Source organism: Lagenorhynchus albirostris, chromosome 2 (genome assembly GCF_949774975.1).
Source record: "Lagenorhynchus albirostris chromosome 2, mLagAlb1.1, whole genome shotgun sequence".
NCBI lineage: Eukaryota > Metazoa > Chordata > Mammalia > Artiodactyla > Delphinidae > Lagenorhynchus > Lagenorhynchus albirostris.
Window position 1 is genome coordinate 108,348,429 of NC_083096.1, and position 17,182 is coordinate 108,365,610.

General features: G+C 34.9%; 1 protein-coding gene across 1 annotated transcript in view; it reads right to left on the minus strand.

Annotated features, from left to right (window-relative positions):
* PKN2 (protein kinase N2) overlaps positions 1 to 17,182 on the minus strand; it is a 154,328-nt gene that overhangs the window by 109,943 nt on the left and 27,203 nt on the right. Inside the window, exon 2 of the mRNA XM_060139618.1 lies at positions 5,327 to 5,627. Within this exon, the coding sequence (XP_059995601.1) occupies positions 5,327 to 5,627 (301 nt within the window). The remainder of the gene's footprint in view (positions 1 to 5,326; positions 5,628 to 17,182) is intronic.

Genomic DNA, 17,182 nt, shown 5'->3' on the forward strand with positions numbered 1-17,182 from the left:
GACCCCGAATAGCCAAAGCAATCTTGAGAAAGAAAAACGGAGTTGGAGGAATCAGGCTCCCCAACTTCAAACTATAATACAAAGCGACAGTAAACAAGACAGTATGGTACTGGTACAAAAACAGAAATACAGATCAATGCTACATTACATCCTAATGTTTAAAAACTGCATATTGCATATCTCTGGTAGGAAAGACTTCTTCATTCTGTACATAACTCTGTACCTAGGGCATGCGCAGTTCTTTCATAAATTCTCCTTAAGATGATGCTATTTTATTTTTCTTCTTTCCTCCTCCTAATTACAATAATATATATCATCAACCACTATACACCTGTTAGACTGGTTAAAAAGTACATTAAGTAAAAAGTACCAAGTGCTGGAGGAGATGTGGAACAACTGGAACTCTCATATATTGCTGGTGAGAATGAAAAATAATATAGCCACTCTGGAAAACATTTTTGCAGTTTCTTATAATATTAAACATATTCTAACATATGACTTAGGAATCACACTCCTAAGTGTTTACCATGGTGAACTGAAAACATGTTCACACAACAACCTGTTAATGGGCAGTTACAGCAGCTTTACTGATAACTGCCAAAAACTGGAAAACCACCCTAATGTTCTTGGTGAAGGAATGGATAAGTAAATTGTGGTACATCTATAGAGTGGACTACCACTCAGCAATAAAAAAGAATAAACTATTGATAAATGCAACAACCTGGATGAATCTCAACAAGCAATATGTTGAGTGAAAGAAGTCAGTCTCAAAAGGTTATAAACTTTATGATTCCATTTATATGTTATTCTTGAAAAGCAAACTATAAGTGACAGAGAACAGACCTGTGGTTGACAGGGGATATGGAATAGGAAGAGGGTGTGACCACAAAGGGATAGTACTGTTCCTTTTCCTGATTGTGGTGGTGTTTAGATGAACCTATATGTATATTAAAATTCATGGAATGATGTACCCAAAAAGAATCAATTTTACTGTGTATTAACTTAAAAAATATATATACCAAAGAATTCAAGTATTAGGTGTCTATGAATCATTTAATTTCATGATTTTAAAGATGAGAAAACAAACCCAGGGGCATTAAAAGTGCCTTGTTAATTAACGATCACAGTTACCTACTTAACAGCAATCCTTTACTTAAGAGTACACAACTTGTGCCTCCCTGGTGGCGCAGTGGTTGAGAGTCCGCCTGCCGATGCAGGGGACACGGGTCTGTGCCCCGGTCCGGGAAGATCCCACATGCCGTGGAGCAGCTGGGCCCGTGAGCCATGGCCGCTGAGCCTGCGCGTCCGGAGCCTGTGCTCCGCAACGGCAAAGGCCACAACAGCGAGAGGCCCGCGTACCACAAAAAAAAAAAAAGAGTACACAACTTAATACAAAATGTGCTTACCTCAAAATGAGAAATTCAATCAGAAATAAGGAATATGTAGAAACTGTATAATAAACCAGGCCACACAGATTTTAATAAATATAAAATTCAACTATAATTTCTATGCTACATTTAGGTGGATAGGCCAATAATAAAAAGAAATTTAAATTCTCACTTCTTCTCATTCAAGAAAGACTTCATAAACTACATTTCAGTCATTAAGAAGACTCCCTCAATATAGATATATCTCTGGGATTTAGAAGAATTTCCAAGGTTAACTCCAAAAAATTCCAGGGAATTCCCTGGCAGTCCATTAGTTATGACTCTACACTTCTACTGCAGGAGGTACGGGTTCGATCCCTGGTCAGGAAACTAAGATCCCACGTGCTGTGTGGTGCAGCCAAAACAAACAAACAAAAACAAAACAAAAAAACCACACACAAAATTCCAATACTAAATCAATATTTTCTTTCTGAACACTATATATTAAAGAAAATATTCATTACCTCAAAAGGTAAAAATCAATCTAAGCTTGGTGGGGTCTGAGAAAATGGAAATGGGAAGAGGTACAAGAGAAGGAAGTAAGATAAAAACAGAGGGAATTACACTACACAAATTATTAGTTATACCTAATAAAATATGATAAATATTCTTGTCCTCTTCTTTAGGGATGATATATTGAGTCCAAAGATTCAGAAAATTAGTTCTTTCTTAAATATTTCCTTTCAGAGTCTCAGGTATCAACTAAGGCTTAGATTACTAATCCACTTTACAGAGCTCCAATAACTTTTTTCACAAGGTGCATTCAGCCTCATTTTATAATATGTTTATAATTTCCATGTGGGAATAATGATAATACTCTATGATACTATTCTTGAAGTATATGGAAGGTGAACAGGAAGCTTAGAGTATCATGGGCATGAAGAGAACATCAAACAGTCCCAAATGATCTGATCTTGACATTATAATAAGCAACATTTCGGAGAGTTTTATAGCTAAAAGTCTTTAAGTTCATTTGATAAAAGTCCTTATTTTACAAATTAGAACCTAATGGTTAACAGAGTTAATTATTGCAGAAGTGAGTTAAGAACAGGCCTCCTAACTGCTTACATGGTAATCATATATACAATGCAAATTTAAATTCTGTCCCTCTTTCCTTGAATCATTCATTCTGCTTACATACCCACAAGACAACAGGAATTAGCCGAATACTTCTGCACATACTTATTAATCTACATACTTTAGAGAACTGAAAGCAAAATGCTAGGCCCTTGACCCTTTATGTCAGATCTAAACAAATTAAATGATTTTGCCTACTTTAGTACACAATGTAAAACATAAAATTTTATGGCAATGTGACCTAAAATTAACATTGAACTACCTTTAACCCTCTGTGTTGTTGTTCATTTTAATGCAGTCAAATAAGTAGTATGAGAAAAAAAACAAACAAACCAAAAAACAACTTATTACCAAGATGTGTGAATATGCCATTTGCAAAGAGAACTGTTTTTTTAATATATTCAAACTGTAACCAACTTGTCAAGTTCATTCCAAACAAACTGAAGTGTTAAGAAGTCACAGTAGAGAGTTATATTTCATATAACATTCGCCCTGCAGTTATCTGATAAGTCAATAACAGCAAAGAAAGTTTCTGGAATTATTTCTCCTAAAACTTTTATTTAAGGCTTTATTCCCTAAGTATTAAATATTTAAAGTACCATGATAAATTACGCTTTGGTATTAATTACAAAAACTAATACAAGGTTTTTATTTGTTGGGATTTTTTTTTTGAGATATAATACTCTCAACTAAATACCTACTATACTCCAGGCTTTATGATAAACCTTGAAAATAAATGAATGAAAACATGGTCCTGTCCTCAAGGATCATACAGTTTAGTAAGTGATATAAAAATGTACAGAAATAAACTGTAATACAACAATGAGTGGACAAAGTAGAATAGAAAGATAATCAGAGAAAGTCAAGGAAGGTTTCATAGAGATATCCAAATTGGCTTTTGAGGTAGAAAAGGAATTTGATAGTAGGCTAAAAGGTCATTTCTTTATAGGAAACTCTAGGAAAGACAAATCTAATCTAAAGTGATAGAAGGCGGACCAGTGGTTACCTAAAGCCAGGGATGGGGACTGGAGATTGATTGCAAGTATGTATACAAGAGAACTGAAGTGATGGTCAGGATCCCTAGTTGTAGTGATGGTTACCTGGGTATATACATTTGTTAAAACTCATCAAATCATATACTTAAAATATGTGCATTTTATCATATGTAATTTACATACTTCAGTAAAGTTAATTTTTTACAAGGGACTGGGGAAACCAAATGGGCTACTCTTTGGGTGGCAAAAACACTTCTATATTCCAATTACAAGGTAGTTATTGGTATTCCGTGATTATCAAAAATGTTTTCTCTAAACTGAGTTTAAAGCTCCAGCACAGTTTCTTATTTTAGACCTCTCCTAAACAAGTAATGGGCAAAGAATGTAGAGCTCGGTAGAGTTCCAACAGAATAGGCTATATCTAAGTTTATATGATATTGCTGAAGAAAAAGCATTTCATAATACAAATTTCCATTTATAATGTAATTACTGAATTTGTGGGTAAGAAAATACTAGATTGAAGAGTTCTTTATCTAGTTTTGTAATTCTGGGCAAATTAATTCACATCTTTGGGATTATTTCAGCTATAAAATAAGAAGGCTGGTTTATGATTTCTTTCACTTCTAAGATTTAATTATTCTTACAAGATTGAAATCTCTACATAGACAGTCTCCAATTGAAACCCCTAAGGTAAGTCCCAGATGTTGAAAGTAATGCATTAAAACAAGCTCTGTAAGTACACTGAATATCAGAAGCACTGTACACAACTTTTAAGATTAGAAATTTGTGGTTCCTGGTCAGATTTATGTACTTCCTTAAGCAAATTTAATTTTACTTATATCTGTTTTTTCTTGGCTAATCATACAGGTTCTTCTAAAATTTCTGTGGTGCTAGATACATCATTCTACGTATACCACTCCTTATCTTTGCAAATGAAGAAATTAAGGATTTAGACATTAAATAACTAGCTCAAAATATCCTCTCTGCAAAGACAAAACTATTAGATCAAATGTGTCTTATACGATTGTTAAGTAAAAAGGTTTAGAAAGAATGTATATATGAATGGATGGACATTGATACAAATATAGAATTTTTTTTCTGGAAGGACATAACAACAAAAAACTTAGTAATGCTACCTTTAGGGAGTGGGCCTAGAGTGGATAGAGGTCATTTTTCTATTTTTACTTTCTGTACCATTGAAAAATTTCCAGCATGAACATCTGTTAATTCTACTGTTTAAAAATTATGCTCTTAGGTTGGACTTATAGGTTGTATTTTCCTTTCATTTTCTATACTGGAGAAAAAAAAAAAAAAGTAATGTTTGGCTTTTTAAATTTTCTTCTTTTTTAAACAAAATGCCTGGTAGTGTAGTTGTTAATTCAGTTGCTTAGAGCTCAAAGAACAAAGGTCATAGGTTTGATTAACTATATTTGCAAAAAATAAAAATATCCCTTGGTCACAGAATGCATTTTTAACTTTAAAAAGTCATCTGGCAAACTCGTGCTGCTGATCTCAAGGATGAATCAGGTAAGAGCATATGGTTGACTCAATACAAAACATAAATACTGGAAAATAACTTTAAGTAATGTCTTCGTGACAGCTAAGAGAGTAGACAGAGAATTACTCATCTCTAAGTAAACGTTTTAATTTTCATATTCATCAACTCACTGCACCTTCTGAATAGAATATAAATAAGACCTTAACTGTAGGAGAAAATACAGTCCCTGTACTTTCAAAAAAGTTAAAGACTATACATGTCACAAATCTTATTATTTTTAAAATAATACATTTCTTATTAGTATACTATATAAACATCAAATAAAATACCTGTAACATCTTCTGGATCTGATACAACAATATGTGCATTTAGTTCCTGTAGCTTGTGATGCAATTCGTCTAATTTTTTATTTGATTTTTTCAAAATGTTGTCCACATAAGCCAAACTTTTTTTATCTGTTGTGACTTTCCTCAGATTTTCAGCTCCTTCTTTGATTTTCAGTTCTTTTCTTATTTCTCTCTTAATTCGATCCTTGATATCATCCAATTTCTGTTGCACCATTGTATCTGAAAAGTCTAATTTTTGAACAGCACTCACATTCTCAGAAAAGGGAAGACTTCGGGAATCTCCCTACAGAAAAAAAATAAACACACAAATGTGGGAGTTTAGGAAAGTTAGCTGCTCAGTAAAATAGGCCATATAAGAATACAACTGTACTTAAAGCAATTCTTCAAAAACTCTGCCCACTCACTAAATAGCATTACCTGACAATTTTATATTAAAATAAACACATCTATACACAAAGACAACTTTGGGCTGTATAAACAGACAATGAATTTTTGATATTCCGTGAACCCAAGTTAGATTCCAAAATTCTCTACACTGTGAATCTTGAGCAAGTTATTCAACCTTTCAAATGCTCAATCTAATCGTGTAAAATCTAAATAATAATATTAGGCACTTTTCAGAGATAATGTGGTAATTCAAAATATTGTATGTGAAGCTCCAAATATAATTCTTGGCCCACTACAGTCACTTAATAAGTGAAGATTATTATTAAATTCCATAGGTGAGATAAAATTCTATTTTATCTTCTATAAGAAACCTCTTGAAAATAAACTAATATTGGCAAAAATAAAATAAAATTATATCCTTATAACCACTTTTTAGTTAAGCAATTAAATGCATTAGGGCTTGGGAAGACTAATTTCAGAATTCTATTCATATATTTCATGACTATCTATCCCAATTGATAATTTGGTTGACTGACTACATAAACATCACTACTAAAAAATGTCTAAATTATGTCCTACTGACAGAAGCTAAGAGAGTACACAGTATCAGTTATTCAACTTAAAATGAAAATCAAATCAGGTAAGTACATCTAATCTACATTTAAAACAGGCAAAGTTATGTTCTGGCTATTTGTATATCATTCACTATTTTAAACTCCATTACTACAATACTATTGGTTTTACATTTTTAATTTCTGAAACACAAGAAACTAGAGTTAACTTTTGCTTTTGGGAAGAGGAATCGAGCTTGTGAAGGACACAGAAAAGAGATTTATATTTCACTGTGCACCCTTTATGTATCTTTTGAACCACAGGCCTAAGTAATTATAAGATTTTCTTTGACTTCTTTGGGAATTCATCACACCCATAAAATAAGTTCTATTTAAATACTTGGTGCAAATACTCTTTACGTCTAATTCTTCACCTCTGAAAAACATGTATTTTGCAAAACAGTGAGACAATGGATGGTAAGATACAGGATTTAGTCTTGGCATTGGTACCAATTTACCTGGTGCCAACAGGCATACTATGCAAAAAATGAAGTAGTTGATGTATAAATTTGTTCTTAACCTTTTTAGGGCCAACAACCCCTTTGAAATTGACCAAAAAAGAGTAGAACAAAGAAAATTCATGTTTGTATGTACTATTGTATGTACTATTTCCAGGTACCACAGATCTTAGATTCAAAATTCCTGAAACTGGTGATCTACATCTATTGGCCTTAAATTTCTGATTCTTATCTATACGAACATAGAATGATCTCCTATCTGGGCCAAAATAATGTCGAGGCTTTTCACTATTTATAATGGACTATAAGTCATATCAATCCATTTATTCGGTTTCCAAAGTTTATAAATCCACCTTTGTCTGGTTATCAAAAACATATGACTATTGTCAAAAGATAAAATCCCAAATTTCTATTGTCTACCTTCAGGTAAAGGGAACGGAGGCAAACAATTCTTAAATGAGAAAGCTTAAGCTAAATGCATTCCTCTAGATAGTTTTATTTCTATCTTTATAAACTTAGAAAACACTACATGAATTGCTTTCACAAATCTGTACTTTAATATTAGGTACTAAGCCAGAACGTTAAGTGTCTCAGTAATTTTTTCTTTATGATGCATAGGCTAAAAGAAATACCTAACAATTCCATTTATTAAGTAGTAAGGTCCAAATAACTTAATCAATACTTATAACAACTTAGTAGCTGTCTGAAATAATACAAATTGAAAGAAAATTACATTTGTATTTCATTCTTTAATAGCCACAGTTACTTATTAATGGGATATATGTCTGCTATTGGGTACTTCACAATTTCTCAAAACTTGAAATCAGTTGCACATTCCCACCTTCATCCTATGCGGCCAGTACAAAGGGGTTGTAGAATATCCTTAATATTGAAACTTTACTGACTCTAGTTAGTCCACATGGTATCCAACAAATGGTGTCACTGTGTTTCCCTGAAATTTTTAAAATATACTGCAGCACCCTGAGAGCTTGCTGAGGCACTCCAGAGAGCCTTGTTGCAGAGTTTGAAAATCATGGTACTAATATTTAAAGGCTGTTAAAAACAAAACAAACAAAAACAACAACCAAAAAACACTGTTACCCTTGGCTACTTCAACTTCCACTTTCCAACTTGCTCCCTAAATGCCACTCATATCAAATTACAGAAATTTACTGCCAGAGACAATCTCTTTTGGCTCAGCTACTACGCATGCTGCACCTTTCGGATGCATCATGGGATGCATCATTTTCCCTTCTTTCTTCAACTATCTCTTCCTAGTCTTTCTTTTCTTAGTTAACTTTTACTTTGTTTCAAAGTTTACCATAATTTTTTCCCCAGGAAAGAATTTCCTGCCTATGCCCTCTCTTAGAATTTAGATTAAATGCCTCTCTCCTGTGTGCTCTGATAATGTGGATTTTATTTAAACAAGTATTCCTTTCCTTATCTGACAACTCCAAAGACTGTGAGCAATTTGAGGGCAGAGCGGTTTTATTTTCTTAATGATTTGATTACATTATTTAATATTCTTATTTCAGAATTCAGGAAAGTCTATCACTGCTAAGGAAGTCATGCTTTCCTCTTTCTGGTAAAGAGAACTCATACTCCAGGAAGCTCTAAGGCAAAACTGATATTCAATCATAGCAACTATACTGGCTAAAATTAGATATTAGATATAAATTGTATATGGTTAGCATGTTTGCTTCCTCTTCCTAAAAGGCCTGAATTTCTAGTAACCATATTTTTACTCCCATCTTTTGTTGTGACATGGCTCAAATACCTTTTGGAAAGGAGCAGGAGATACATACACCATAATCAATAACTTAAGATAAACTATGCCCCCTGACAGCAGATAGGAAAGGTTACAGTACTTTCTATTACTCTTTTCCTAAAAATTTTAGTTGCAATAAACTGTGAAAGTTATTGGAAAATACAATTTTCTTGCATTTGGAACAACTGAAATGAGATATTCCATCTATTAAATTATGTCTCTACCCTTAAAAAAAAAGAGCAATTATATCATAAATGGAATCAGTACTAGGCAATGTAATAATATTCTTGACACAGTAAAATAAATCAGCCTCAGGAAAAAAAAAATAGCTATTTAAGCAGTGAAAATCTTCAGCGATAATCTGTCTCAGTAGGTTCTCTTAGAGGCAGTAGTAACATTATAGTAATTTATGTTTATAAGCTTTACCCTTTCATCCACCATTCAACTCTTTGTACTCTATAGTTCACACCTCCCCCAAAAGTAAACAGTAGATACCTTTTCTCATGTTTTCAAAACCAAGCAAAGTAAGATCCAACCTCTAATCACAAACTCCCTTTTAAATTCATTAATATGCTCAGAAAGAAATAAAAAAAGAAAGGAAAAAAACACAAAAGTAATCCTAAACATAAAACTAAACTCCTAGTAGTATTCATGATTCTCTACCAATCATATATACATAAAAGAAACCCCATTAATTCTCAAACCTTTTGTCACTGAAATCAACAAGCTTAGTTAGCCACTCCATTCTAGTCAAATTAATCTAACACTTTGCTGTTATATTCTCTTACCCATCCATGTCTTTCTTTCTTATACCCTATTCCTTTCACTATCAATCGAAATCCACCATCATGTTTAAAAATATTTCAACTCTTTCATGATTAATCCTACCTATTTTTAATGTATTTTATATCATCTATATCCTTAATGCAGCCTTTCAAATCAGATGGGCCAAATCCAAAAACAAGGAAACCATTAGTGAAATTAATACACTCAGGATTTATAGTAGTACCATCGAAATGATTTTTAGGTTAAGTAGATTTCGAGCAGCTAAATAAATAAAAGAAGGAATAGAGACTTCAATGAGTAAGAAACAAAGAGTAAAAATTAGATGGAGTTCAAAGGAACCAAAATAAATTAAAAACTCAGTGGACAGGTTAAAATAGCAGATTAGACCAAGCTAATGAATTAGTATCCTGGCAGATAGATAACTTGAGGGAATTACTCTGAATTCATCATACAGCAATATGAGAAATTTAAAGGCATGTAAGACAGAATGAGAGGATCCAAGATCCTCGCAGTAAGAGTTCCAGAATAACAGAATAAAGACAATGGGGGAGAAGCGCTACATGAAGAGAGAAATGGATGAGAATATTCCAGAGTTGAAACATGATATATCCTTAGACTGGAAGGTCATACCAAGTTGCAAATAAGATAAATGAAAATAACGCAGCAACTACAAAGTAAATAGAGAGAAAAAGCGTTTTTATCTACAAATGAATGATAATTAGATCAACAGAAAACTATTCTTAATAACAACAGAGGCTCCAAACTAGCAAACTTCTACACGATTTTCAGCCTTTATCTTCATATATTGCTAAGGCTTTCTCCAAAATTAAAAAAAAAATTAAAAACCAGCTGCTTCAAATGTTAACATTCTTGGGGAAATGACAGATGAACTAACCCAGTGCCCATGTTACACTTACATCATTCCCCTGCTTACTCTCCTGTGTATGTTCACTTCTATTGAAGAAAAAAAACTTGTGCTATGGAAGAAGAGACTGTACCATTTTTACCTCTTAAATTGACAAAGAGTTTTCTAATCATAATGTTGGCAAGAATCCAGATGTAAGCTGTAAAACTTTGTAAGTTGGAACTATACAAGAATCTTTAAAATAGTGATTCCCTTTGGCCCAGTAATTCTAATTCTAGAAATGTAAACTAATAAGATAATTAGGAATTATTAACTATATAGAATGGTAAATACAATAATTTTTAAAATAATATATGCTGGGCACAGACAGACTCCCTTACAAAACTTACAAGTAGCAGGGCTTTAAACCAACTTATAGAAAAGAGAAAGTTCAGGATATAAGTGTCATAACAAAAGAATTTCAAACAGTCTAGGGAATAAGGAAAGGTTTCTTTTATTTATACTCTTTATTATTCCTCAGCAGTATGTCCAGCTCAATGTACTGCTACTATGTACACAGTTTTATTTCAAATTATGTTTAAAATAAGAATGGACAAAAAGAGACTGGGAGGAAAGAGATTAAAATATTAACAATAATTATCTCTGGGTAAAAAAATCTAAGAAGATTTTCATTTTGTTCTTCCAAGTTTTCCATATTTTCTCAATTTTTTTTTTAGCAATTAATATATACTGCCTGTCTAATAGGAGGGAATTACATTTTTTAAAGACATCAAAAGTAACTTTCACTTTATTTCAATTTTGGTAAATGCAAAAGCTTATAATGATACTTTACACTCTACAGTATATTTGCTATTATTTAACTAGGTTATTTTGAGTCAATATAGTTCCACTGCAAAGGATGAGACTACACATTCCACTCATTATAACTAGACCACGTCATATGCCAGTCAAGTATTCCAAGTATGAAAATGTGTTAATATGTATTTGATAAATACAACTATTTTTATTTTATGAAATAACAAAATTCTGATCTGTAGAATAAAATATAAACTGACATTTTCTATTTACTACATTTCAACAAACTCACAGTGAAGTTAAGAAAAACACTAAAATAAGAACAGGATCAGATTCAAAGAACAAAATGAAGAAAAAAGTCTGTCACTTATGACCAAGTACTTCATTTAGGGAGAGACAGGAAAGGATGTTTACTTCTCACTGGCCAAGTTCCCAGAGAAGAAGTGAAAAAGCTGTTACTTTCTTTATATTATAGAAATATAAAACAGTCTGACCTGATAGATGCCAAGAAATGTTAGAGCACCCATAAAAACTCAGTGGGTACTATGATTCATATACTGTTTAGCTAGAAGGAATTTCAAAGATCATGTAGTGTAACTCCCTTGATTTTAGTTTTGAAGAAAGCAGGTTCAAAGCAGCTATGCAACTTGCCTAAGGTCACAAAGAAAAGTCAGTGAACTGGCTGGGTTTAGCATACTAGTCTCCTGACTCCTAGTTTGGCGCTCTTTTACTCCATACCACCTTCTTATCCACTTCCCTTTATTTGAACTACACCCTGACCTAACTGATTTGCATTAATTAAGGGATATTATGTGCCTTAATTCAGGGGTACTGGCAGGACATATTTCCTCTTATTCTCTCATATCACCCTAATCCAACCTTCTGTGTCTAAGGGGAGAATGCTCTCACCAGAGAGCAAGAAACCAGTTCTTACACCAGCTCTCTGTCACTAGCTATGCAACCCAAGCATGTTATTCCATCTCTGTACCTGTTCACCCATCTGCAAAATTATGTTTGGTTCTCCCACCTTTTAGTTCCTTTAAAACTTCTTTATTCAAAATATTCACTGAATGCTAGGTAATGGAAATGACACAATCCTGCTTTCTTTCAGGTATTCAATTTACTAAAGAAGACAGACATGAAAACCAAACAAAATCTGAAGCAGTAAAGCTTTAAACAAATGTAGGCTATATTGTGTGTGTGTGTGTGTGTGTGTTTGTGTGTGTGTCTTAACAGAAAGCTCAGTTAGAATGTAGTATGATGGAAAGAACTAAGTATTTGGAGTCAGACTGGCCATGTATAAATTCTGATGCTGCAACCATGCTAAAGCTTTAATTTCTTTTTTCTGTAAAATGGAATTATTACAACTACCTTGACTGTATTATTTCTAAGTCTCATAATGGCTGTGCTAGGAATAAGAAGTATGCTTTCATAGCAATAGTATATTTCCTACACATAGTACTGAGAGATAGTGCTGGGTGCCTACATAATATTCAGCCTCCCCCTTTTCCTCACTAAGGAAATTTCCATTTTGGTAGATGCAACAAAGTGCTGAGATAAAATTCTCACTTCACCAGACTCCCTTGCAGCTAGAGGTAGTTACATGACAATTCCTGGCAAAGGGAAGCCCAGGATTTTGGGGAAAGCTTCCAATTTTCCCTTTCTTTTTGCCTAGAATGCAGACCCAAAGCCTAAAGGTGTAACAGGCAAATAGAACAGAACAAGGATGACAAAGCAGTGTGGAAGAGCCTAGGACCCCAATGGCTTTACTGAACTGCTACACAAGTCCTAGACTGCCTACTTTGGACTTCTTGTCTCAGATGAACTATAAATCCCTCTCTCACTAAGGATCATATAGGGCCTTGTAGGCGAATATAAAGACTGGCTTTTATTCTGAATGAAATGGTGTAGGGCTTAGGGAGAGAAGTAATGTTGTATGACCTCCTGTGTTAACAGATTTGAGGGGGCAGGGAAAACTGCTATGAAGCTATGGTAGATTGTTACTAAATGGACTCAAATGAATCTTGCTTTCCTACATTCATATCATCATGTAGCCTCCTTCCACACTGACTCAAAGCTAGCCTTCTGACTTACTCTAACAGTGTAATGGAAGTGACATTCTGATGATGGGCAGGGAGCTTCAAGAAGACGCCTCAAGAGGACTCATAGCTTCTGTCTTCCTTCTTGAAAACTCAACTACTATTTAAAGAAGTCCAGATTATTCTGCTAGAGAGAGGACCCTGGAGGATGAGAGAGGCCATGTGGAGAGAGGCCATGTGGAAGAGAACCAAAGTACTCCAGCTGTCTCATCCATTCCAGCTGAGGCAACAGACCTGTGAGGAAGGCCACAGTGGACATTCCAGTCCAGTTTAGCCACCAGCTGAATGCAGCTGCATAAGTGAGCACAGGCAAGACTAGCAGAAGAAACACCTCTTATACCCACAGAATTCTGAGATGAGTTTATTACACTACCAGAGACATATGATACAGAGGCTACTGCAGCAATCCAGGCAAGATAGCTCTTAGAGCCATAATGATAGCTCTAAGCAGTCTCTTCAATTTTGATTATTAACTACTTTTTGTTGACTCTCAATAGATAAAGGGATGGGGGCGTTAATAACATCATTATGTTAAAAAAGAAAAAACAATTTTCCTTCTTTCCCACTTTATACCTCTCCATCCCAACACTTTGAGAAGATGTAGATAGAGAAAATCAGTAAGGACACAGGTTGAGCATCTAAATCCTTAAATCTTTAAACATGCTTAAAGCAAACATACCCTCATGCCCCTAAACTCATTAGTCATAGTGCCAACTAATTCATTTTTTGCTTAAGTTGGTTTGACTTAAGTTTTCCCTTACCACAAATAAGAGTCCCAAATAATATTGATAGGTATATCTCCCTGCTCTGAAACATGAATTTTTTTTTTTTTCTTCAGTACGCGGGCCTCTCACTGTTGTGGCCTCTCCCGTTGCGGAGCACAGGCTCCGGACACGCAGGCTCAGCGGCCATGGCTCACGGGCCCAGCCGCTCCGCGGCATGTGGGATCTTCCCGGACCGGGGCACAAACCCGTGTCCCCTGCATTGGCAGGCGAACTCTCAACCACTGCACCACCAGGGAAGCCCTGAAACATTAAATTTTATCTCTGTAATATAGTAATGATACCTGCAATTCCAGATCTATATATATATGATTTTTTTCCAATATCAAGACCAATGTTCCCCTATAAGTGTTTGTGTTCTCTACCACTCTAATCTCATTTTATACCACAGAACTGAATTTAGGGTCACATTTCCACCCTTGTTCCAAAGGATGCCACTAGTAATTTTTCATCTTATTTTGCATACTCTTCTCCCCTGAGCTTCTGGGAATTTTTTTTAAATAAATTTATTTATTTTTGGCTGTGTTGGGTCTTCGTTGCTGTGAGTGGGCTTTCTCTAGTTGTGGTGAGCAGGGGCTACTCTTCTTTGCAGTGTGCGGGCTTCTCTTCGTTGCAGTGCGCGGGCTTCTCTTCATTGCAGTGTGAGGGCTTCTCCTCGCGGTGGCTTCTCTTGTTGTGGAGCACGGGCTCTAGGTACGCTGGTTTCAGCAGTTGTGGCTCGCGGGCTCTAGAGCACAGGCTCAGTAGTTGTAACACAGGGGCTTAGTTGCTCCGCGGCAGGTGGGATCTTCCCAGACCAGGGCTCGAACCCGTGTCCCCTGCGCTGGCGGGCAGACTCTTAACCACTGCGCCACCAGGGAAGCCCTGGGAAATATTTCTTATCTCACTCAAACCATGTGTTTCTAGTGAGGTCTTCAATGCTCTTACATGATCCTATAGATCTGTGGCCACAGTTGAATGATCTAAGGATGGACACCTCACTAAATTAAACCAGAGTTGTCCCACATCCTGGCCAAACATGATTGATCCATTCATCCTGCAAATATTTACTGAATACCTATTATATGTGCTAGATGCTGTACTCAACACTGGACATACAGTGGTTTAAAAAAAGACATCCGTATCTACATTAAGCTAAACATGAGTTCATAATGATGCAGAAAAAGCATTTGACAAAATTCAATGTGCATTCATAATTAGAAACTCTCAGTAAACTAGAAATAGAGACCTTCCTCAATTTGATGAAGAACATCTACAACAAACTTACAACTACCATTATATGTAGTGCTGAACGACTAAATTCTTTCCCCTAAGATCAGGATCAAGACAAGGATGTCTACTCTCAGCACTCTTATCCAACACAGTACTGGGCATCCAAATCACTTCAGTAAGACAATAAAAGGCATACGGATTGAAAAGGAAGCGATAAAACTGTCCTGTCCCTATTAGAAGATAACATGGTCATCTACATAGAAAATCCCAAGAAATTTACCAGAAACTTCTAGAATAAAAGAGTTCAGTACTATCACAGGATACAAGAACACTCAAAAATCAATCATACTTCTGTGTACTGACAATGACCATGTGGACACCAAAGTCAAAAACACAATACCATCTAATAATTTTTGCTTAGATGCTCCTGTGAGATGATCCACAGTACGCGTGCACATACCCTATCATATTGCTTAGAACAACTTAGTTTGTCTTCCCTGCTTGACAATAAGACAAGCCCTCTCTAAGTACAGAGGCATTATCTGTCTTGTTCATTACTGTGTCCCCAGCATAGTATCTGGTACATCATAGGTAATTAATAAATACTTTTAAGGGAATTTAAAAAAAAGAAGAATATGCTTCAAGTTTCCTAAGTAGAATAGCAATCCCCCATATCCAAACCCAAAACTCTACCCTCCCCCACCAAAAGCTCTAGTTATAGAAAAAGTTTCAGGCAAAAAGAAAAGGAAGGTATTGAAACACACAAACAGCTGGAGTCAAAAATCAAGAAAATCCTCACATTTATAATATGGAAAGGGCTTTCAGACACAAGTCTTTGTTCTTTTCAATTAAGTCATATATATTCAAGCAGAAAAAAAATTATACAGCGAGTAAAATCTGAATTTTGTTAGTAACTGTTCTTTTAATGACTTAGGTTAATTTTCCTTTGTTACTTTTTTCCTTTATTTATTCAAATTCTTAGAACCTTTTAGGTTTCATTATCAAGTGACAGACATTAGAGCTATGAAAAACTAGTATAGTGTAATCACCATTCCACTGATCAATTTTACCAATTTTCCAGCAGTGGTTCTCAAAATCTTTTTGTTTATGTGGACTGGGGTGAAGGTAAGTTTTGTTTATGAAGGACTGGGGGGCGGGGCACAGATTACAGATCTACTCTGGGATCCAGATGGAAGCAATGGACTCTCAGAAAATTCTATGTGTGCAACACACACACACACACACACACACACACACACAGTGGCAGGAGGTTAAGGGGTTCACAGATCCCTAAGCCCATCCAAGCACACCAAGTTCAGAGCCTATGTAGGTCTAGCCTTTTGTCAACCAGTTCCAGCTATTAGCTATTTCTTAGGAACCTAATATGCAAAAAAGACTTTTAAGGAAAATATACCATATTCGCAAAAAAGGCATACAATAAGACCTTGATTAACTGATTTCCCAGAATACCTCCTTTATATAAAATTAACCATGTTAAAAATTTAAACAACTTCAAAAATTATATTAAGCAGAGCTCCAGATGACCAGAGAAACAAATCCTTCTCAGTGCCTAGATTCTATTTGTTCTCACATTTCTGAAGGTAAAACAGTTGATCTTCGTTCTGAACCTCCCCCATTCCTGAGCTTCCCAGGAGATAAAACATACAAACCCTGTTTTGTGTCCACAGTCCTAACAGTATAAGAAATAATGATAATAGTTTCAAACACCTATTACTGACCATTATACTTTAACTGAAACTCTTAAAAACAAAGGGTAAAAAAAAAATTTTAAAGGGCTATTTGCACATTATATTTTTCTTTCATCTCTAAATGTGAACCACAAGTCATTTCCCCTAGCCAGAGCTTCTGTTAGGGACTTCACCACCTCCTAGGATCATTTTGGAAATATTTGGAAATTCTGGTTGTGAAGATGACAATAGGATAGAGACAGACGATAGGCAGGGAAGTGACCAGGCAGAGCCAGCTACTATGAAATAGAAAGCCAAAAAACTCCAATAAAATAATAACACCTACAAGCACATCAGAACAATCAAGATCAATCAAGATTTTGTCTC